The sequence below is a fragment of the Nilaparvata lugens genome, chromosome 1 (genome assembly GCF_014356525.2).
Source record: "Nilaparvata lugens isolate BPH chromosome 1, ASM1435652v1, whole genome shotgun sequence".
Taxonomy (NCBI): domain Eukaryota; kingdom Metazoa; phylum Arthropoda; class Insecta; order Hemiptera; family Delphacidae; genus Nilaparvata; species Nilaparvata lugens.
The window spans coordinates 20,298,202-20,320,735 of record NC_052504.1 but is presented as its reverse complement, the minus strand read 5'-3'; the positions used below and the strand labels follow the sequence as shown (position 1 = coordinate 20,320,735).

Genomic DNA, 22,534 nt, shown 5'->3' with positions numbered 1-22,534 from the left:
AAAAAGCTTTCCACTTTTCTTCTGAATAATTTCTTTGACATATTAACATTCATCTCTTTGTCACCCTAAGAACTTTAAAAAATTTAAATCATAGCGTTGAAGTTTTGCAGCACAGTAAACAGTACGGTAATGTATGCTTTTCATAAATGTTTTGTATACTCTACAGATTGATTCAGCTATGGTTGAATACAAAAATGAAGATATAATGTGCCCATCCGAATTAATTTTGATGCTGCGCAACAATTTGAACGAATCTCTAGCTAGAACACTGATAGAAAGAAATATTCGACTATTCAAAGACTTCATCAAACTCTCTGAAAACAAAGTTGTATCCTTTCAAAATGAATAGGTAGTTAATAGGCACTTCCTTTTTATTTTCTTGAAATTTATAAGAATTCACAGAACATTTTTCAATCTCTCACATTTAATTAATAGTTAGTACGTCTATAAAGCAATGATATCAAAACAAATAACAATTGCGAAATTAATAAAATATTCTTGTAAATTTCAGAACTTGTGTAACATGTAAAACATTTGTTTTTTAAACATCCATGCAGTATGTTTACGCTTTTTTAAGAGAAATATTTTTCTATACAAGGACTTATCAGATGGTTCAGGATATTCGTAATGTGGCCCAAGTAGTGGATAATTTATTTGGTTGTTTGGAAGAAAATGAATTATATTTAGCTCCTCTTCATTGCCTGTTAATTATGTTATCCAATCCTCCACACATGAACAAAGTCTCTGATGCTATCCAGTCTGTTTATTTATTGAAGGACTATTTAAACATTCTTGGTAAGTTGATGACAGTACTTATTTTATTCTTATTGAATACAATGTGGTTCACAATAATACTTCTACAACATTATTTTTTGTGTATCTTGTGGATATTACTAATATTTAGTATATTGGTCATTTGTGTCTTTCATTACTAATAATTGCCACTACACGAGTGGAACTACAGTTTACAGTATGATATTTATTCGAGAGGTAACAACTCCAAAAGTTTTACAACTTTCCAAATATCTGACTTTTTTCTAGTCTGAGTTTTTCTCCCGCTATCAGTGTATATGCCTTTATTTTTGTATCTCAATTTTTAAGAGATCACTTGAACATTTAATACCGTATACAAAACTCCAGATCGGAATAAATTTGCAATTTGTTGACATGTGGATTTGTGCTGCATACTGAAAATGCATTGTGCACTTCTAGTAAATGATGCTTAGCTTGTTATTTGAATAGAATATTTAATTAACTCATCTAATCCTCTTACAATTAGCAGAAGTTTGATTTTACTACATTCACAGGTGGATTGTTATTGAAGTTGGTGGCTGAGAAGACGTTCCAGAAGATGATTCTTTCAATAATTCACAATTTGTTCTCCAAGGATGCAAGGAAAGAGAGCTCTGTCATTGACATTACGTGGTGTGTCGAAGCTCTTGAATTGAGTTCCCTACCTCTAGAGATTGCAAATGTCTTGAAATTGGATTTCCATCACAACCGTCATGAATTTTTAATCGTTATCGATGTTATTTCCGATCTTTCAAGACATTGTTGTAAGTGAATCATTTCTATAATTATATGATATATTGAACTCAATCCCCAGCATGCATCCATAATTTGCGCAAAATTAAATTTGAAATAATGACTAGCCTAACTCTTTGAAGGTTTTTTATAGTCAAGATCATTATTATTCCACCTTTCAGTTTGCATCATCAGAGTATTGTTCTTCAACTGATGCGTTGTAAGACCACCATTCATTCCTTGATCCCTATCTGATTTTTGAAAATCAGACTCAGGCTGTATTTAAGAGATTGAGAAATGTCGACTTCATATTATTGAAAAAATAGAATTTAATTTATATTTATCTATTCAACTTACAAGAATAAAATCAGTTATAATACAATTTATTTCATCTTGTACAGGTTTGAAAATGATCAACTCTGGCATGATAAATATTCTACTTTCAAGTCTTGCCAAAACAGATACGAATATTGAGGTTTCTCATATCAGCGATAATCAATGTTTGAATGTCAATTTGAACCTTATTTGGCGCTTAGTGGAAATATGTAAAACTGAAGAATGCAGCAAACACATTGAAGCTATTTCATCTACTGCTTTAAAGTAACTTACTTATTTCAAAATTATTCCATATAAAGAGTGGCCCAAAAGTCACTACTAACCTACAGTACCTTATAAAGATCAGGTTACATTAATTCATGGCCGGTAGGTTATTTTTGGACCATCACCAGTATTTATTCAATTTTTTAGAATACAAATAAAGAATAGAACGTTTATTATAACTCACCCTCATATTGACTACTTTAATCATTTTTCACTGGGTTGGAACTACTAAAATAAGTACCGGTGCCTCAATAAAGATTGAATTTTCTATCTACTACTCTTTAGTCTATTCTAATTTGAAACTTTATTCATATTTATTGATGGAATTGATCTAATATAGCTTATACATTTTAGCGTTTTTTCAATGTCGGTACACATTAAGTGGTAAAATTTTTCGTTCAGTTTCCTTGACTTGTAGAACTTATATAAGAATGCCGTATGTCAAGTATGAAATACCCTGCAAAACAAATTACTTGCAACAATCAAATCTTAATTTATCTTCAATTTGGGCCCCAGATTTCTCAGTTATGGTAGAAACCTCAGCTATCATAAAAAAATTGTTCAATTAATTTATAATATATGGGATGCCAATAATAAAAATATAGTCCAATAAAAATTAACTCAATTGTAATGTCATTCATCGAATCAATTATTTCCGAAAATAATTACAACAGTTGAAAAACACACATAAAGTAATTTGAGAAAAATATAATATCTAGTATACCCTAAATATATTATACCCGTCTGTTGAGGTAAATATACATGTGTTTAATTAAGTTCAAACAAAATTATTAATGATTATACTATCAAAGTAAGAGAAAAACTTCTGCACAGTCTTCAAATACAGTAATTATGATTATATTCATGATAATTTTTTTCAGAGATTTCATTATGGTTTTGACAAGAATTGATCGAGAGGAGAATAATTTGAAGTCTTCAAAAATTTACCGAAACAACATATTTTCACTACTCTTAGAACTGATTCATACTTTTCCAGATCTGGATCTCTCTATCGTGAAAAACTGTAAGTAAGCTATTAATTTTATAATCAGTTCAGCACAGTTCTTATTAATTTGCTCAAGGGGTCTCAACAGAAATGTTTCAATGTAAATGAGTGATATTAATTCGCAGATTTCATTGAACTTGTACGTAATCGGAGAAAAGAGATCCCACTAAGCGAATTAGAAGAGGAAAATGTTGAATCCACTCCCATATACAAGAAGCTTGATGTACATTATGAGAAAATATTCTTGTCAATTTTAAAATACTTGGTCACGAGTTCATCAAATACTCAAGTAATGTTTTTATGTCAATGTTAAGTTATACTACATTTTAATTTATTTAGCCTAATGTAATTAATTAATTTAATTTACCACAATATGATAAAAAACAAAATTTTCGCTTTAATTTGAACTCGAGGGAAATCAAATACAGGTGTTTTTTATAAAATGGAATCTATTTTTCTAGTGCTGCAGAAAGTTTGTAACTTACTTCCGTACAAATTATTTTCTATAACCCATTGATGGGAAATTTCCATTCGAGTACGGTAACACAAAATTTACAGATATTGCGAGAGAAATAAAGGCCAGGTTTCACAAATGCCTGTTAAATTTTATTATGATTAAATGCCATGAGAATCAATCAGAGAAGGCTTTTTGCTAATAAGGCTTCTCAGATTGTTTCTCGTAGCATTTAATCACGGTTAAAGTTTAACAGACATTTGTGCAACCGAGCTTATGATTACAAAGTTAATCATAGAGTAATATAAACAACACATCAAATAGATGATTGAAATAATATTGAAAAACACTGGAAAATTAGAAAATTAATTGTATTTTTGCTCTGCCAACATATAATAAAATATTGCATTCATGATGGCAAATTTAGCATTTTCCCAAATATAATAATAATTTTATTCTTTCAAAATAAAGCACAAATAATAATTACATAGAATGTAAAAATGAAATGATATGTTGGCAATAGAAGTAATAGTAAAAAAATGTCTATTATCGTACAGTACCTATTTGAAAATACAAACAGCCTCTATTAAAATAAACTTCAAAATTAACAGAATAGCAAAAGTAAAGGAAATTAGTATAACAGATGAACAAGAATAAAAAACAAACTGGCTGTCCATTCAATAATTATACAAAAAATTTATCTAATAATAAGAAAGAAAAACTGTATATAGGCTCAACATAACAGAACATGTCAATGCACCAGTAAAGCTTAGCCAAAATAATTCTGTATGCAAATAATTTCACTAGAAATTATGTTCCCATACAGGAGTATTAGAATATGAATAGAATTTGCTTCATAAAGATGACCTTTTATACCTACCAAATATGCTTTAGGACCATCCATTTTTAACGGAAGTTATGGAATTGCTGCTTGGATATTTGACTTGTTGGTCAAACCCCAAGGATCAAATAGTATGGTCTTCTGTACAAGCCTCGCAGTTGCTCATGGCTTTCAAAATCTTGCCATCTATCTCAGCGATGTTAATGGACTACTTCATCTCGAAAAACGGTCCCAATAGGTGATGATAAAATAGCTTTGCATTATATTCTAGACTTTATTTTGTAGCGTTGAACTCCAGCATTTGGGGTTTCATTAGGTTAAGTTTATTTTTACTAGGACTGTTACCATTATGCAAATAACAATAATATGAAATATATAAGGTATTTAGCAATTGTATAGTAGGTTACCGGTATCTGGAAGACTCCAAAGGCTTCAAGACTTGAGACAATATACCCTTTTAACCATTTATAACTATACATTGAGTTGAAATGCTTTTATCATATACATAATTTATACATTATAATTATGTTGTAAATTGTATAAAGATTAGCCCACTCAATTACAGAGAGAATTTATTCTAGTCTCAAAAACAGCCTTTCACAAACTACCTGTGTTTTTGTACGTTACACATCCAGTCAAGTGATTTTATATTATCTTATGAAGTTGGATTGAAAGAAAAAAATTAATAATTTTGCTGAGCAAAGGATAAAAAATTTTCTACTAGCGACATTTTTCAAGGTTTTTCGATTTGAATGCTATATCAAAATGGAAAAGTTTTCTCAGGAAAAAATGTTCTCATTGATGAGTATTATTAAATATCAATATTCATTTCCATTTATTACAGACTTATGCAGATAATAGAATTATTCAGACATGAGATGATCGGTATTACTGTCTTATTTGAAGCTACACTGTGTTTATTGAAAATATTCAAGATGAACGAAAAGAGCACTGGCCTTCCTACTTTAATGAAGCAGATCGATATTCATATTATGATAAGTATGAATAACAATATGGCTATTAAGTTATCATTGAATTGTTCAATTATTTTCTGGAGATATATCTATGAGTTCAGAATTTAGTTTCAGTTTTTGCAAGATCGAAAGACGACTTATATGTATAGAGGAATGAAAACTATACGTATACTTATTAAATTGTCTTTTTTCTTTAGGGGTACTTTTAATATAGATAAACATCAATAGATTATTAAATTAAACAGACATGAATGACAAAAATAGTCGTGTTTAATTTTAAAGTATCACAAGGGTGATTATCACAATTTATTTCCTAAGATTGAACATTCAAGTACCTAGTTATATTAAAATATTTTATTGGTAAATTATATTGATTTTTATTATATTAACAAGAGGTATTATATATATATATATATATATATTATATATATATATATATATATAATATATATATATATATATAATATATATATATATGCTACCAAATTATTACAAAGGAGCATATAACTTTGTCAGGAAGATTATATTGTTGTCATATAACAAAGTGTCTTACATTTGGTGTTGTACCATTGGAAGTTTAATAAATAAAAGTCAAGAAAGGTTAAATTTCCCAAAATATTGGTGTAAAAAATATAATTTGATGAAACCCGAATCTCATGTTTTCCCATGCTTATTAATTTGAATCCTCTATATCAGTGATTAGGGCTATTTCATTATATCATTAAGTCATTTCAATCATTTATTAAATTTCACTTAATCTTAATGATTTTTTTTAGAATTGACAAAAAGATGTTTGGAAATGGAAGTAATGTCTACATATTTCCAAGATCTATTAACCAATTTGCTGTGCATAATAAATAGTCTCACTTGCCAGGATAACTTGGAACCTTGTATTAGGGATTCCTTGTTCACGATTGCATTTGATTCTATTCAGCGTATTCTGTTCCTCAAAAAAGTTGACTCAGTCTTGAGTAACAAGTAAGTTGATAAGTTGTCAAAAAAACTTGAAAATCTCCTACTCAAACACCTAGAAAGTAATGTAGGTCTATTACATTTTTCATCTAATCCCTATTTTAACTCGAACACAGATTTTATTCTATTTATTCTTATCCATTTTTGTTTATGTTTACAGATATTTTTTATTTTATCTAGTTTTATCTATTTATGTTACAAATGACACAGATGAAATGATATTGGTAGATGTAGACTCAAACTTGTAAAACACAGATATAAACACAGTATATTCTTTTGTACTTCAGATTGAATGTGGCAGTAAGTGAGGTTTTATGGAAATGTGTCATCCAATTCCCAGAAAGTTGGGAAAGGTTTATCCAAGCAAATGGCATATATATAATTTTGGATTTAGTTATGGTGAGTCATCAACAATATTCGAAGAAACGGGATCGTATAGTCTGGGTTGTGATAACTTTCATTTTATTTATTTTCCTAGCTTAAATATTAATAAAAAAAGAAAAATCTCATGACTCTCTCTCAGTTGAGCAACAATACCAAAACCGTCTTTATTACGTTTAATACCAGCAATTAATGTCACAAAATTAAAAAATGTATGGATTTAAATCAAATTCAATGCTAAAACTCTTTCACCTTAATTTGTATTTTCATTTCTCGTTATCTTATACAACACATGGATGAATTTCATTACAAATACAATGCATCTGAATCTTGGAGTGGCAAAGTTTTGAGCTGAGCTTTTGAAGGCACTATAAAGTAAAATTAATTGGAATATTTTTCATAGATGATGATAGATTAATATTTTTTCCAGATTTTGCCTCACATTTTGAAGATAAAATACCTTACAATATTGGCTGACTTATGTGAAGATCCAGTTAGTGTTCCTTATCTTATCACATGGAGGACAAAAAGTAAAATGGATGGAGTACCTATCGGCTCTGGAATACTGACAGTGCTTTGTAATCTTTGGAGACAAGAGGAAAAATTAATTGGAGTGAAAAGAGATAAATATGGATGTATTGAAGGTATTTTTTCGCTTCATTCTATATGTAAGCTCACCATCTCGTTAGTATCTTACTGCAATATGAATAGAGAGAATGTTCTCGATAGTAACGATTCAAATATGAATTGGACAGTAGAATTTGAACCGTACAAAAAGTTACAATCAATAATCACAACTTGGCTTGGTTATTGAAACAAGAGAAATGTTCATACAGTATGTCAATCACCAGCTACCGTACGGTACCTATTAAGTTTTAAGCTCTTTAATTTTCTCAATCAAAATCTCTTTGCATTCTAAATTTTATTTTTTCAGACTGGCAAGAACCTTTAATGGGAGAAGTTCAAAGAAACCTTCAAAAAGAAATGAGATTTGAAGCATTTTCTGGCATGTTCTCAATGTTTGCAGATATGAGAATCAAAATCTATATAATCATTTATTACTTGACTATTCGGTATAAAGATATAACAACTATTGCTGAAAATCACTTCAGATTAAATTATTTACCTCTGAATTCTTATGATAAGGTGAGAGCCCACCCAGAGAATTTGAAACCAGGAATATTTTTAATTTCAAATAAAATATTAATACTGTATAATAGAAATATTATGAATTAATATCAATTTCATGATTTTAGATTTTATGTAATTTGATAATCTTTTTAATGCAGGCTAAAAATCATATTAGTTTTCATAAATCCATTTTTACAAACTACTTTATTGGATGAAAATAATAAGGTATTTTGCACAGTGTAATTATGCCTCCTTTTAGCTTTTCCAAAGGCTTAGTGCTGGAACTTTTCTGGATAGTATAATATTTAATTAATACACTAACATAATAATTTAAGACATTAGTGTGAGGAATTGTTATTCAATAAATTTGCGCCTCAACCATTTGTGATTAATTAGATATGTTTCCATAATTTATAATACTGTACGGTAAAAGAAAATTAAGTTAATTGTAATTTATTAATGTATCACTTTTTGTAGTCAATGTTTCAATATAAAAATTGGGGCTCCACCACTACAAAAAAGGAAAAAACATTTGAAAATCAATATCTTCATAATGTTTGTGAGAAAATAGGATACCAGTACTCTATGTGTGAGTTTTTTCAATTGAATAACAATAGAATAGTTAATAAACAATCTTCAGAATCCCATGTTTATTTTTATAATGTTATTCGGTTGATGAAAATGTGTTTTGTTGACAGATAACAATGAAGTTGGCTGAAAATTACTTCAAACTGAGTGTTGGGGGAATTTGGAAAGATCTGGCTCAAGATAATGTCACTCATAGACCATCCAATGAGATGTCACCAGTTTACAGAAATATCATTCAAAGTCTAGCAGAGAAACATGACAAATTTACACAGAATTTAATAAGTGCCCAGAAAGAAATTATTGAACAACAAGAAAACGAGGTAACAAAACTCGAAAACTGATATAATGCTGTAATAATATTATTATAATAATTGGTAACTTAAATAGTATGGTAATCGTCAACATGAGCAGTACTGGCGCGGTACACTTGAACTAGGTCTATCTCATTATTACTATTATTATCTCTTTATTTTTCCGTCGAATAGATTTTGATCGACATTGTCTTCTTTTATTTATTTTCCAATCACTTGATAATGACATTATATATAGCCGAAACTGTCGTGACTAAATAATTTTAAAAAGGGTACTCAGATTTATATTTGATCGACATCTACACTACCAAATATAATTGCAATAATAATCAATCTAGGCGATCAATTATGTAAATTGTGAACCTTTCTATTCATCACGGTTAGAAAAATTTAAGCATTCAATTCTGCACAGAGGCTACACGACTCTATCATTTACTTCATAACTAATTACTTCATATTAAAGATAAAAAGAAGTGGATTTTAATAGATAAAATTTATGAATGAATCCATTTTTTATCAATTGAGAATATTGAATATTATATTTTATTCCACCTTCATTTAGCTTATCACATTTTCCACTGTGCGCGTTGTGAGTTTTTCATGAATTGAAAATTATTCTTTTATGAATTGAGAATAAGAATAATTAAGTTATTATGAAAGAGAAACTTCGCACTGGATTTCAGCGAAGAAACTTTGTTAAACTAAAGTAGTTTACACACTATAAACAAATAATATTAAAATACGGTAGATAACTAGTTTTCACATCAGAAACGAAAGTTGTTGTGAGCTTCAACTCTAGTTGAATTGAGTTTTCGCTATATAGTCCAACAGTTATTACCTTTAACACGGTTCTCACTGAAAGACAGAGAGGCCCGATACTCTTTCCTAATCACTCCCACTTCCTAACAGCATTCTCCCTAATTTTGTCAGCATCCAATTGTGTGCAGCATACTCACTCCTCTCAACTACTTGTCCATGCTACAAACTGTGCAAGGGGAAACTGGTTTCCCCTCTTCATATTAGAAGTAATATCTTTCGGACTTTAATTACAAGGGACTCCCCACCAACAAAAGTCATACGAATATTTTACCAACTAGATAAAACTATAATAGAACTAATGTAATTCCAGTAACTGATAACCACATTTTCCAGGCAATTGAAAAAGAAGAGGATTTGCAATGTGTAGATAATAGTTGCAAATTAGCGCACACCCTGAAAGCGTTGGCTGAGTTATGCTTGAATGCTAGGATTGAAAGCAGGGAGCTCCTCCTGCAAGAAAAAACTAAACAGAAAAAACAGATTGAGGATTGCAGGAAGCAGGAAGGAAAAGAGGATGTGATAGATACTTACCCAAAGAATCTCCTAATCACCACTGTAAGTACACTATTCTTTTCGTATTTTCAATGAGTTTACAGCACTGTTGGAGGATGTAGTACTGCTACCAAAAAAGTTGTTTCTAATTTTACAATAATTATTTTAATTTTAAAATGAATTTTGATGGAGCCATAGATACTTTTACACGTGTAAAAGTTTGCTTAAAGTCAGAGCACCGATTGACATTCAGTTGGCTCTAGTAATTTGAGTACATCCAAAGATATAATCGAATACGTTTTGAAAAAGAAAGGTTTAATAGAATAATATAGATAATATAATACAGGTAGATTAATATAGATAATTGAATAATGAAATCTCTGTTGATAGCATAGACCTTTAGACTAATTATAATAGTAATTAATCTATGCTATCAATAAATTCATGGTAGGGTTACTTATCCATTTGAAGTTCATTCTTGATGAATATTTATTGAAAATGGGAATTTTTGTTTAGCAATTTGATGTTGGATTTCCAACAATTATTGCAATCTATTAATGAACTATTGTTCAATCTAGATAACAATTTAGATGTTGCGATCTATTCTATGCGAATCTGAGTTTTTACTGATGTTTCTCGATATTGGAGATATTATCTTCAATTCAAAAATATAATGTATATCTAATAATATTTATAGATTGTTGTTAAATTTTTTTGTTAAGAAGGAAGTCTTGTCTGTAAAACCTGTTGCTTCCTTTATGAACCACTTTTGCTTACAAGATGAATAAATTAATGAATCTTTGCTACAGATGACTGCTGGTCGAAAAAGTATGTATCAATGCATACTAAACGGGGAATACAGGTCACCAAAGTTTAAATCACATACTGAGAACGGAATACAAATCATTAAAAACTATTTTCCAGTGCCATCGCATTCAGATACTTGCTTTGAGAAGGACTTCATCGATTCTAATAAAGATTATTCAGATGGGAAGCAAGACCAAAAACTTGACAAGAAATTGAAACCCACTGGCGATACAAGTAGATTGAATCCGAAGCATTATAAATGCTTCATCTAAAGATTTTTTTCAATTCTTACTCTACAGTACTTTTAATTTTGAAAATATCTAAAAAAAATTAATAGCACATTGGATATCACAGGTATACAAGGGAATTGATTGAAGACATTTTGATTCGTTTTATTTACATGGTACCTAATGGAACATTATGATTCGGACAGTCAGACTTAATTGAGGTCGTAAAGTTCGTTAAGCTTCTGCAAAGGCTAAAAATACACTTTCTACTGGTGATATTTTTCAAAGTTTTAAAATTTGTATGTCATCAAGCTATCAAAATGAAAAAGTTTTCTCAGGAAAACATTTTTTTCTGATCATTATTTTTTGAGATATGAGCGCCTAAAGTTTAAATTTTTGGGACAGAACATTTCAAATTCGGTAAGAGATAAATCCATGAGATTTAGAGGATAAATTCCTCATGGTATTGTTGATGGAATAAAACATTTTTTTTGAAAATATCAATTTTTGAGAAAGTTATGAGATTAACCAGAAATAACTCAACTAAAAGTTATTTTTGGGCATTTTTAGTAAATTGAGTTATTTTTGGTAAATTGAAAAACTTTCTCAAAAATTGATATTTAAAAAAGAATTGTTTTATTCAATCAACAATACCATGAAGAATTTATCCTCTAAATCTGTTACCGAATTTGAAATGTACTGCCCCAAAAATTTAAACTTTAGGCGCTCATATCAAAAAGTAATGATTGGAAAAAATGTTTTCCTGAGAAAACTTTTTCATTTTCATAGCTTGATGACATACAAATCAAAAAATTTTGAAAAATATCACCAGTAGAAAGTTTTTTTATCCTTTGCACAGCCTTGTGGCGAGGAAATTATGAGGTGACTGACATTACATCGGAATTCATTTAGTTTTTAATTTCAACTCTCAGTGAAACTTATTAATAAATGATATTGTTTTCTGTTGTCAAATTTCCTTTCGTTCTCTTCTTGTTTGTTGCAAATAGATATATGACAAGTTATCCGATATATTTGTTTTACTTGAAACAGCTCCTATTGACAACCTCGCCCTATTCTATTTTCTTGCCAGATAAAACTTTGCGCACACCGACGCTGGAAGATATGCTAAGTTAATTATTGTAAATTCTAATCTTCTTCACGACAAAAATTGTTCCCACTGCCGTATCCCGCACTCTTCCCTCAAGGGTGTGCGCTCGACTTCAATGAATTATCTCGTAGGATTCCTACCCTGAAATTTCAAATAATTGAGTTATAAATAAAATATCCCAGATTACTTCCTCCTGGTAAAAAATTATTGCGAATGACAGAAAAGCATTCATGATTGTCATACCAAAATATATTTTCCATATTAGTACTAACAATTTGTAAATTCTCATTCAATTAATGGGTGCTGCTGACTGAAGAGAACATCACATTTTCATTCAACAATTTCAATTTATTTTGAAAGACAATATTACATTTAGCATAGTTCTCCTAACCGATTAAACATCAAATTGTACTTTGAAGCAAGTGAATAGAAAATAACACAGTTCAACATTTTGTACTGTTCACAATAAATTCAATTTACTGTTATAAATTTACTGTACGGTTATAAATTTAATTCTGTTTCAAGGAGTGTGAGTATACCTTATCCTATTCAACCTTATCAAATTAGTATATAGCAGTAGTTTACCTACAATATCAATATCCATGTGTCAAATTTGTATACCTTATCCTATTCAACCTTATCGAATTAATATATAGCAGTAATTTGCCCACAATATCAATATCCATGTGTCAAATTGTTTACTCAAATATAATATTTCAAAATCTAGTAATTAGTAATTGAAATACATTGAGATGTTGTCCATTCCATCAAACTAGTGGAGAAGGTTGCTTTAACATGTCTGATGATCTCAATCAAGGCGAGGTTCTACAATATCAGTTTTTAAATTGAATAAATATTATTCCTATCTCATCATTAGAAATATAGCTTAATCAAATTATTTTCTAGATTTATTAGGATGCAACTGTATCTCACGTATTGAAACCTATGTTAATATATATATTTAGAATATTCCATTATTTATTACGTTCTCACTGATCTTTGAAATATAGGTACCGTACCGTACTTGACTTTCTAGGTAAATTACCTATCTAAATTTTCATTACGAAATGATTGGAAAATTTATTGAAGTGATAAATTAAAGCAGCACTGTTCCAAAATTCAATGCAATAATTTATTAAAATGGGAATGCAAAATATAATATTGGGATGATGATTTTATTATTCAATGTAATATTCTTAGTTGAAGGTCGATATTACGATTAAAAAACCTCAGAAAAACAACACAAAGACCATATTTGCACCATCTACGTTTGAACCTACACATATAACCTAAACATAGTATGAACCTATTAAACAGTGTTGCCAGTTTGTTTTCCTTGCATTCCTAGAGATAATAATTGTGATACAAGCTACTTTTATCAAGTTATGCCCTGAAATTACAAAACCAAAGTGTAGAGTTTCAGTATTTTTTTGGAAGAATGAATTACCAAATTAACTCATCAAATTCTACCAGAGCGAATAATGATTATTTTTTCTTGAGGATATATTTGCATTGAATTTTAGATAAAGAATCACTGATTATATCTATAACAATTTATACGGAAGTATATAGGCTAAGTCAGTTTTGTAATGTTCTATTTTCTATCAAATTTGAGACATTTTACTTGAAACTACACTCCACTTTAGTCATACAGCCTATATTCGAATAGTAATGAGAATGCAAATACAATATAAATTCCAGAAAAGTCATTTTAAAAATATTCTCAATAGTTCCTATTGTGAGTATTTTAAATAATGAATCTGAAATTTCCCATGTAAAAAGCTAAAGCCTCAATGAAATAAATCTATAGTAAATTACATCTACAGACGTGCACAGACAATTATCATGAATAAATCTATCAGTCTTCGTTTATTGCTCAATATTGGATTGCAAACACTGAAAATATACTATAAACTAAGATTTCCTAAGTTGAACGAACATAGAGAAAAATAAATAATATGTATCTCCATTCCTAGATAATAAATTTTTGAATCAAATTCATGTGCTTATTTGAGAACATATATCTATGACAAAAAAACTTTAAAACACAAGAGAAATCACGTTGTTTGCAATGTAATATTATGACTTGAGAAATATTCAGGAAACAAATAATTACGGTAACAAATACAGTTTCAGAAGAAAACTTGACAAGGCCTAAACGTACAATAATCACACAATTGAAATTATAACTAATACTTCTGACTATAGTTTCATTACTGAGTTTAAATAAAAAGTTTATGAATACAGTAGAGCCTCGATTTATGCAAGTCCCCAACAGTACTGTTCGACCTTTGTGTATCAAGCTGGCAAAAAAGAAGGCTTAGCTATTTCAATTCAATTTTGTTTGAAAAGTCTTAATTTTAACATTTATCCTTACTGTAGTCCTATTTATTCTGTAGTCCTATTATAGTCTCGCTCAACGAGCATTTTGTTCACCATCAATAATTTATTTTGTTATAAGCTAGAAAGCTAGTAAAATTTTGGGCTTATGTCCAAAACTGTTTCAGTTGCATTATATGCAATATTCCAAATGTAATTTTTCAAATTGAATTATTCAACTCGAAAACAAAGACAAATTACTGGAAATAGTGATAACTACTAACAACATAAAAAATTGAAGACCTCTAAATTTCTAATAAACTGGAAAATGTTGAGCAAGAAGATACCACTTTATTACATTCAGAACTCACTACGGTTCTTATTAGTAGATGGGTAATAGGCCTACCGTACTGTTATTATTCAGAACAAGGTTTTTCTGTAGGCTTTATTCAAACTTCATCATACTAATCGCTATGGGGTTTCAAAAGAAAGTGAAACTATTCACTTCTTCAATAACTAACGTTATTAATTTGGCCAGTCTCTTATTATATTGCTCTAACCCTATACTCTGTCCAAACAGGCATGAGCTCTGAAGGATTAGGCCAACCCTCCTACTACTCACTCACACAAGCGCAGTCTCCATTTGTATGTGTGAGTGGAGGGACAGTACTTGTATACTACGTAGTATACATATTATATCAATGGCGCAGGTGGGCTGGGTGTGTGTGCCTGCGCGTGGGGGAGAGAGTGTCGGCTTAATCTTTCAGGGCTCATGGCAGTTTGGACAGAGTATAATGTTATATCCAAGTTTTACAAGTGTAAGTGTCTCTAGTCCATATTAGCTCGGATGAACGAGACTCTACTGCATTTGAATATTATTGATTCAATTGCTTGTACTTTGTACAATATTCCAAAATTTAAAAAAATGTTGATTGTTTAAATGTTTGTATCTAAACTTATCAACAATCTTACTTAACTTTCAAGCCATTATTATTTTTAATACTAGAGATTTTTTAAATACCAGTATTCTTTTCTTAATAACTACTTATCTTAATGTAAGGTACGCCCATTATAGTCTACTGAAGTTATGGAAGCATGAGAAAGTACTGTATTATTTTAATTGTATCCACTCTTCATATTCAGGGTCTGCCAATAGTTTGAAAACTTTTCTCATGGTGCATGGAGTGAAATATTGGAGTATTTTTTCTTAAAGACTGTAAGCTCTCTGGTTCACTTGGATGGTAGTGACGTCACCTAGCACAGACTCTGTTTAACCTCTTATTAAAACCGTTTTAGTGATTTTGGAAGATTCAATTATTTGACCTGGACGAATAACAATAAAAAATATTGTTTGCTCTGCTGCTTAGGAAAAAATAGCATTGACATTTTATTGGCAGACTCTGTATACCCAATACTCAACCTTCATTCTTACAATAATAAAAAACTAAAACATGTATCATAAATAAAATTTTCCTAGACAGTCACTTGGAATATACACATAAATAGATAAATTCAACAGTAGTATACATAAAACAAAATATGTAAATTATAACTCATACCAATTTTTGAAAATGTACAAATTATATCAATCATTACTTTGGAAATAATGTAAAACGCTTCACAATAAGTTTTAGAGTCAATTGACTGATATATTGAATAGAACAAAAAAATATAAATATTGTATATCCATCTAAAAATATGACATAAATGTGATGAAATTCGTTGTAAACGTAATCTATTGAGTATTCAAAGCACTGTACAATTCAAATCTTTCAATATCTAAATCTAAATTGGTGAAATATTCAAGGCATGTGTGATATTATATGTGTATATAAATTGCATTGTCCAGGTATTCATGGAACAAGAAATTGAACCAAAAATAATGTAGTAGACTCAAAATCAATATATATAAATATCAGTGTATGAGGAATATTACTAAATAGGTTGCAAGCATTCCAATTTTTTGTATTGAGATCCTAAATATTTTGAGGCTTATAATAGTAGAACAAATTCTTGACAAAAAGAAGATTCACAAGTAAGAATAAGTTGCATAATTTGAAGTATTTTATTGATCCTTAGCCGAAATAATGTATTTGAACATTAAGAATCATTAACAATAAAGGTAGATTAAATGAATGCTAGAAATAATATTTAAAATACAGGTTGTCCCAGAAAAATGAAAAATTCTCAAAAAGTGTTTTTTGAAAAACAGTACGGAGAAAACTAATGATACACAAAAACAATTTTATGACAGGGGTTTACTATAAATAAAAAATCAATTGTATCATTTTTCATTTAATTTTAAGAGGGGATACAAAAACGAAAAGACCGACTGACGAGTTTATAAAAATAAATTGTGTCCATACCACTCAAAATTTTGATGGGATGGATGACCAGACCCGACTCAATTCAGTAGGCAGCAACTGAAATAGTAGGTAAATTTACGATAAACAGCATAAACGAGGTAGAAGTACCCGTAAACTTTTCTTCACCAATAAAAGCCTTAGAAATATAATAATAATAATGGTTCTCATGATTATATCAACTAATAATTCAGAAACTGAATCACATTATAAACATGTACGTAATATTCAACAAACGAATGAGAAAACGAAGAAAAATCATGTTAGAATTAAGTGTCTTAGGCCCGGTTGCACAAAGCCTGTTGAATTTCAATCATGATTAAATTCCACGAGAACCAAAAAGGTTTTTCTGAAAGGAGGGCTTCTCTGATTGGTTCTCGTGGCATTAAATCGAGATTCAAAATTACCGGTAACAGACGTTTGTGCAACCGGGTGTTAGAGAAACTTGAAGAAAGAAAATCAAACACAACGAGAACAAAAAATCTTATTTTTTCAAGAATATTGAGAATTTTAAAAGATTCACCTTGGTGAGATAATGCTGAATAACTCGTGTGTCAAAGTGAAGGAGAAGAAATACAATGAGAAATCAAATACAACATTCGTGATAAGTGATTGATATAGAAATACTTTGTCGAGAGCTGTCTGACGGATACCACACATCATCAGGGCTAATTTGATGAAACCTTGTCCATTTGCATCTTGTCCTCCTTCAAGCAGATCTGGATTGGTCATGTACCTCGCCACCAGCATCGTTACAAAAGGCATACATAGCGACTGGAACACATTTCAAAATTATTAAACAATGAACAACTTTTAACATTGTACAAAAATTGAACAGAATAATGCGGCATAAATTGTGTTTGTGTCTATTCTTCTCAAAAATATTTTTATATTTTTGCACCTAACTCGGCTTACGCCTAAAAGTCAGCTAGAGTCAATCACAGTAGAGTCATTCTCAAAGTCATGTGCAAGTGGTTGTGATCTATCTCCATACACTAAGGGACCCATTACACAGTCAAATATATTGTCAAAAATATTTGTTGGTGAAATACGTAGTTCCTATCTCTTAACAAATAACCTATTTGATAGCCTAACACGGATTCAATAAGGAATCACATTTTTATAAAAGTTTATTAAATGATCTTAGATCAAATATATGGGAGGTGTTACAAATAAATAAATAAGAGGTGTTACATTCGTCTCACGTTTGGGGAATCTTAGCCGATCATGTTTGGGTTGCTATATTTACAAGTTTCAAAATTTTGGGTTGCTACAATTTCGGGTTTTGGTTTCCAAATCAACTGATCTCAACCGAAATTATGAAGGTTTTTTCGGACTTCAATAGCTATTATTAACGCTTGAAAAACAAGCTCGTGTGACTATACACTAGCTGTTTACCAGCAGCTGGAAAACAAGCTACGTTTGCGCTTGTGGTTGCAATTTAGAATCCCACATGTCAGTATCAGTGTACATGTCCGGTAGAGTGAAGTGTGAATATATTATTCCAATGGGTTCTAATGGGACTATTCCTAACCAACTCGGCCAAGCGATCATGAATAGTCCACTAGAGCACAGAGGAATAATACTTTTATTATACCGGAGACATAAACTAGAACTGGTCATGTGGGAACCCACTTTTTCTCTACTGTTTAGGCTTTGAGATATTTACACTACTATATTCAATCTCCAAATGCTATCTTCTCATAGGATGATTCACCGATCCTCGGACCATGGTGAAGACATCGAAAGTAAGTAAGTTACTAGACTGTGTTGTATTTGTGAAGAAAGACGTTGCTTCAGTTAAGAATTGTATACATTAGAGGAATAAGTAAGTTTAAATCTACTTACATCTGCGAAAAGGACTCCAAGATCAAACTCAAACATTAGTCTTACAACAAGACCCAGGAGGATATAAGAAATGATCCACAAACTTTTATTATCTTTACGATTGGAATGCTCCTGTGGAGCTGATTCTTGTGCTCCAATACTAGTTGTTCTTGGAAGTGATTGTTCAGTCAAGAAATTTGAAAAGTCATTCCGATCATGATCATGTTCTTCTAGTTGTCTATTGGATACAATTCCACTTGTCCAAGACAAGTCCATTGGTTGTTCATGGAGCGCTGTTCCATTCTGAGTCTGGTGCTCACTGGTCGCTGTGATAGGAATGTCACCTGTCAACAAAGCAATATTGTTATGTAGAGAGTGTATTTTGTTTTTTGGCTCAACTCTATTTGTATGATTACGGTACTGTGAACAAATAAATTTATTATTATTATAACAAAGCATTCATTCAAACTTAGCCATACAGTAACCAATCTTTGGCAATTCTCTGGTTATATAGCTTCTTCAAGTATCAAATTTATATATACATCTTAATGATAATATGATGTAATTTTTCTGTGTCTTTCACTCAAGTTACTTACTTACTCCTGAGGTCTACAGGTCGTTACAACCCTTGGCCTCCCTCACAAAGCCTCTCCATCACTTCCGATCCTCTGCCTGCCTTTTCTAGATGCGAACTCCAAGCGTTCTCAAATCCCGCTCCACATCATCTGGCCTTCTATTCCTTGGCCTTCCTTTTCTTCTTCTATTGCATATTATTTCTCTTTATATACTTTTGGCAATCCTTTCACCACCCATTCTCACCAAGTGTCCCATCCACCTAATCCTGCCAGCTTTAATAAATCGGACGATGTCTTCACTCCCCAGGAAGCGTTCGATTTCGCTATTTTTTCTCCTCCAAATTCCATTTTCGCAAATGGGCCCACTATCCTCCTCTCCTAATAACCTTTTTTTCAAAGATAAGGAGCCTTTACCTCCGACAAGTACTTAAACATTGTTGCTTGACAAAATCGCGCTCTTCCACTGTCACGTTTCCTATGGCCTACTCATGTGGGGTCATTCAGCAAAAGTTGTGGACATACTGAAGCTGCAAAAACGGGCTGCCCAAATCATCACCGCAAGCGAATATCGTGCACATTGCAAGCCCATTTTTGTTAAACTTGGTATTCTAACAGTGATCTGCCACTTCCTATTTCTCTGTCTGATGTATGTCAAGAAGAACCAGCAGTACATGTTGACTCGGACTGATGTGCATCAACATAACACCAGACATCGAGAGCTGATTGATATTCCCAGAGTATGCCTTCAGAGATCACAGGTGAGCTTCAGGAGTTCGGCATTGTGATACTTCAATAGGCTGCTAACAGGAGTAAAAAAACAGTTGAATCTAAGAGCGTTCGAGAGGGTTGTATCCAAGTACTTGGAAAGCAAGGCATATTAGTGTTGGTGAGTATATGAGTGATGATTTGTCGGAAATGCTGTCTTGCTAAACATGCCTTATGTATGTTTGTTTTTGTGTATAATATGTTTTTGACGCCATCGATCCCATATTATGAGTAAAGGATGCAGATTTAGGTGTAAAGGTGCAACACATCGGTAATTTTTCTAGGGAAACCAAAAGTTTCAAGTGCTTCCAACAGGTTTTTGATAATCACTGAGTCAAATGCCTATTTGTAGTCAACAAATAACATGTGTAGTTCTAAATTAAATTCTGTACACTTTCCCATCAGTTGACGAATTGCAAAAATTTGATCAGCGGTTCCTCTTCCTGGACGGAAGCCAAATTGGTATTCAACTATTATTTCAGATAGTGAGCTAATTATTTTTAGGAGGATTGAGGATAGTATTTTGTAGGCAACAATCAATAGCGTGATTCCTCTATAGCCTAGTTGTTACACACCATCATTCATCCTTTCTCATAGATGAGGCAGATCACACCCATGCTCCACTCCCTGGGAAACTCTTTCTTCCTCAATACCACATCCACTTTTCTACATCTATGCAGTTATGGAATCTTCTCCAGATGATATGCAGCTTTTTTGTTTTTCCACTGGCTCTACTACTTCTTCCTAGGTAGGAATTTCCACTTCAATATCAGCTGTATGGTAGCGAGGGATCCAGATTTCTTAGTCCCTATCTCCATTCCCATTTAGTACTTTTTGCACGTATAAACGCTAATGTTACTAATATTCTAATGTATATAATATTTTATCGTCAAGTTAATTTCATTATTTTTTTCTGTTACTCAGTAATTCAGTAGTCTCCATCCATGACCAGCACTTGCTGGATAGATTGCGTCATAAAAAATAAAACTTGATAACTAGTGCCTTCTTGAAGATTTTTTCCTCCTGTTCACGGAAATACACCGGCATCTTGTTGTAAATCTCAAGTGCACGGACAGGGAAGCTATTATGAGATCGAGTCAGTCTGGCCTGAAGCAAATTTATGTCATTTCTCCTCCTTGTGTTGTGACTATGTACATGTCCTCTCTGCTGAAAGGTATGATGTCCTCTTCGCAACAGTAACAGGGAACTAATGAGATACTGGTTATAGACCGTCATAATCCTCAGCCTCCTAAAGATTGGCGCACAGTGCCCCAGCCGATGAGATGAGGTGATGTTCCGGAGGACATTCTTTTGTAGAAGCAAGATCCTTCTACAGCCTGCTGCATGACCCAAAAGCTCTATGCCATAATTGATATGGCTGTGGAAGAGGCCATGGTATGCCGTAACCAGGTACTCCAGGTAATGAAGAGTGATGATTACTCAATATCTAATTTTGTAAGGTTATGATGAGAGATGATTAGATCTACAGAAATAGGAGAGTTTTAAATCACCGGGAAGAGGGGTTTCAACTTAAATAATGTTTTGTGTGATTTGCTTCTCAAATCATCACCCATCCAAAGGGAGTAAAAGGCTCAGGAATTGATTTACATAAGAATAAAAATGACATTTGTAGGCCTTTGGATTTTGTTAGTGGTGTAACTAATATCTGACTGAGAAGTGGGTATATTTTGATTCAAGATGTGAATAGGTCTTGCGACTGTTATATTAGCCAGGATCAACAAATAACAACGTGTCCATCCGATAACGAATAAGCAATAATGCTCTACCGTACGCCTACGGCTTAACCGAAGTAAAAAACTTGACCAAAACACTTGCATGTTATGGATAAACTAATAATCATACTTTATCACAATAACTAAGAATTATTACCTGTTATGGATGCATCAGCAGGCTGACCCAATATTTTTGTTAATCGATTTGAAGAATTTTCCAAAATTTTCCGTCTTCTAGCCTCTCGTCTAGCTGCTACAGAATCCACTGACATCATAAACGTTTGAATAAGCCAATAGAATCAATTTTTAAATTTGACAACATCAATATTTGTTGATTTTTATTTAATAAAATTGTAAATTCATCTAATCTAACCTAAATTTATATGCCAATGTGTACAAATATAAGATCGTCTGCGGTCTGCTTCTTCTTCTCGGTCCCAAACGACATGAGATAGCTATCGATGTAACGATATATCGATAGTTAATAGCTACTGAGTTCTTTTGTGAATTTTGCAACAATAAAGAGGAAAAAATGAACAATAATTATGGATTATATTTTTTCGAAACCTGCTAAAAATACTTTCAGCCTTTATCTCTGCCCCTGCCCACTTGAAATCAACACTTGATTTCATGTTTGAATACACGCTTTTTGTCGATATGTCGTATATCTTTCTTTATCGATATACGTTATGAATCGATATTGTAACTTGGAAAAGC

At 31.4% G+C, this 22,534-nt stretch overlaps 2 protein-coding genes across 3 annotated transcripts; one reads left to right on the top strand and one right to left on the bottom strand.

The window, feature by feature from the left end:
- The first annotated feature begins 172 nt into the window (after positions 1-172).
- LOC111063374 (cilia- and flagella-associated protein 69) lies at positions 173-11,493 on the top strand. The gene is made up of 15 exons (XM_039421547.1): positions 173-328; positions 609-795; positions 1,308-1,556; positions 1,926-2,124; positions 3,006-3,148; positions 3,256-3,419; positions 4,479-4,663; positions 5,270-5,424; positions 6,176-6,377; positions 6,659-6,770; positions 7,183-7,396; positions 7,687-7,898; positions 8,582-8,791; positions 9,935-10,156; positions 10,903-11,493. Exons 1-15 carry the CDS (start codon positions 179-181, stop codon positions 11,170-11,172), a joined length of 2,874 nt encoding a protein of 957 aa, XP_039277481.1. The 5' UTR covers positions 173-178; the 3' UTR covers positions 11,173-11,493.
- An 819-nt stretch (positions 11,494-12,312) lies between these two features.
- On the bottom strand, positions 12,313-22,270 carry LOC111063385. 2 transcript variants are annotated; one of them, XM_039421535.1, is made up of 4 exons: positions 21,975-22,270; positions 18,766-19,088; positions 17,441-17,691; positions 12,313-12,376 (listed from the first exon to the last, which is right to left on the bottom strand). In XM_039421535.1, the coding sequence occupies exons 1-4, from the start codon at positions 22,090-22,092 to the stop codon at positions 12,328-12,330; spliced, it is 741 nt and encodes a 246-aa protein (XP_039277469.1). In that variant the 5' UTR covers positions 22,093-22,270; the 3' UTR covers positions 12,313-12,327. The 2 variants fall into 2 exon arrangements, with proteins under 2 accessions (XP_039277469.1, XP_039277476.1); XM_039421542.1 differs by lacking the exon at positions 12,313-12,376 and adding an exon at positions 14,045-16,977 and having other exon boundaries at positions 21,975-22,269.
- Between the last annotated feature and the right edge of the window lie 264 nt (positions 22,271-22,534).

Bases quoted from the DNA above. Each gene is read 5' to 3' on its own strand.
- LOC111063385 (XM_039421535.1), bottom strand. From the start codon at position 22,092: ATGATGTCAGTGGATTCTGTAGCAGCTAGACGAGAGGCTAGAAGACGG. The intron at 19,089-21,974 runs GTAATAATTCTT...CTTTGTTGACAG, and splicing joins TGCTGATGCATCCATAACAG to GTGACATTCCTATCACAGCG. The intron at 17,692-18,765 runs GTAAGTAGATTT...AATGTGTTCCAG, and splicing joins TTGGAGTCCTTTTCGCAGAT to TCGCTATGTATGCCTTTTGT.
- LOC111063374 (XM_039421547.1), top strand. From the start codon at position 179: ATGGTTGAATACAAAAATGAAGATATAATGTGCCCATCCGAATTAATT. The intron at 7,899-8,581 runs GTGAGAGCCCAC...TTTTGTTGACAG, and splicing joins CTCTGAATTCTTATGATAAG to ATAACAATGAAGTTGGCTGA. The intron at 10,157-10,902 runs GTAAGTACACTA...TCTTTGCTACAG, and splicing joins AGAATCTCCTAATCACCACT to ATGACTGCTGGTCGAAAAAG.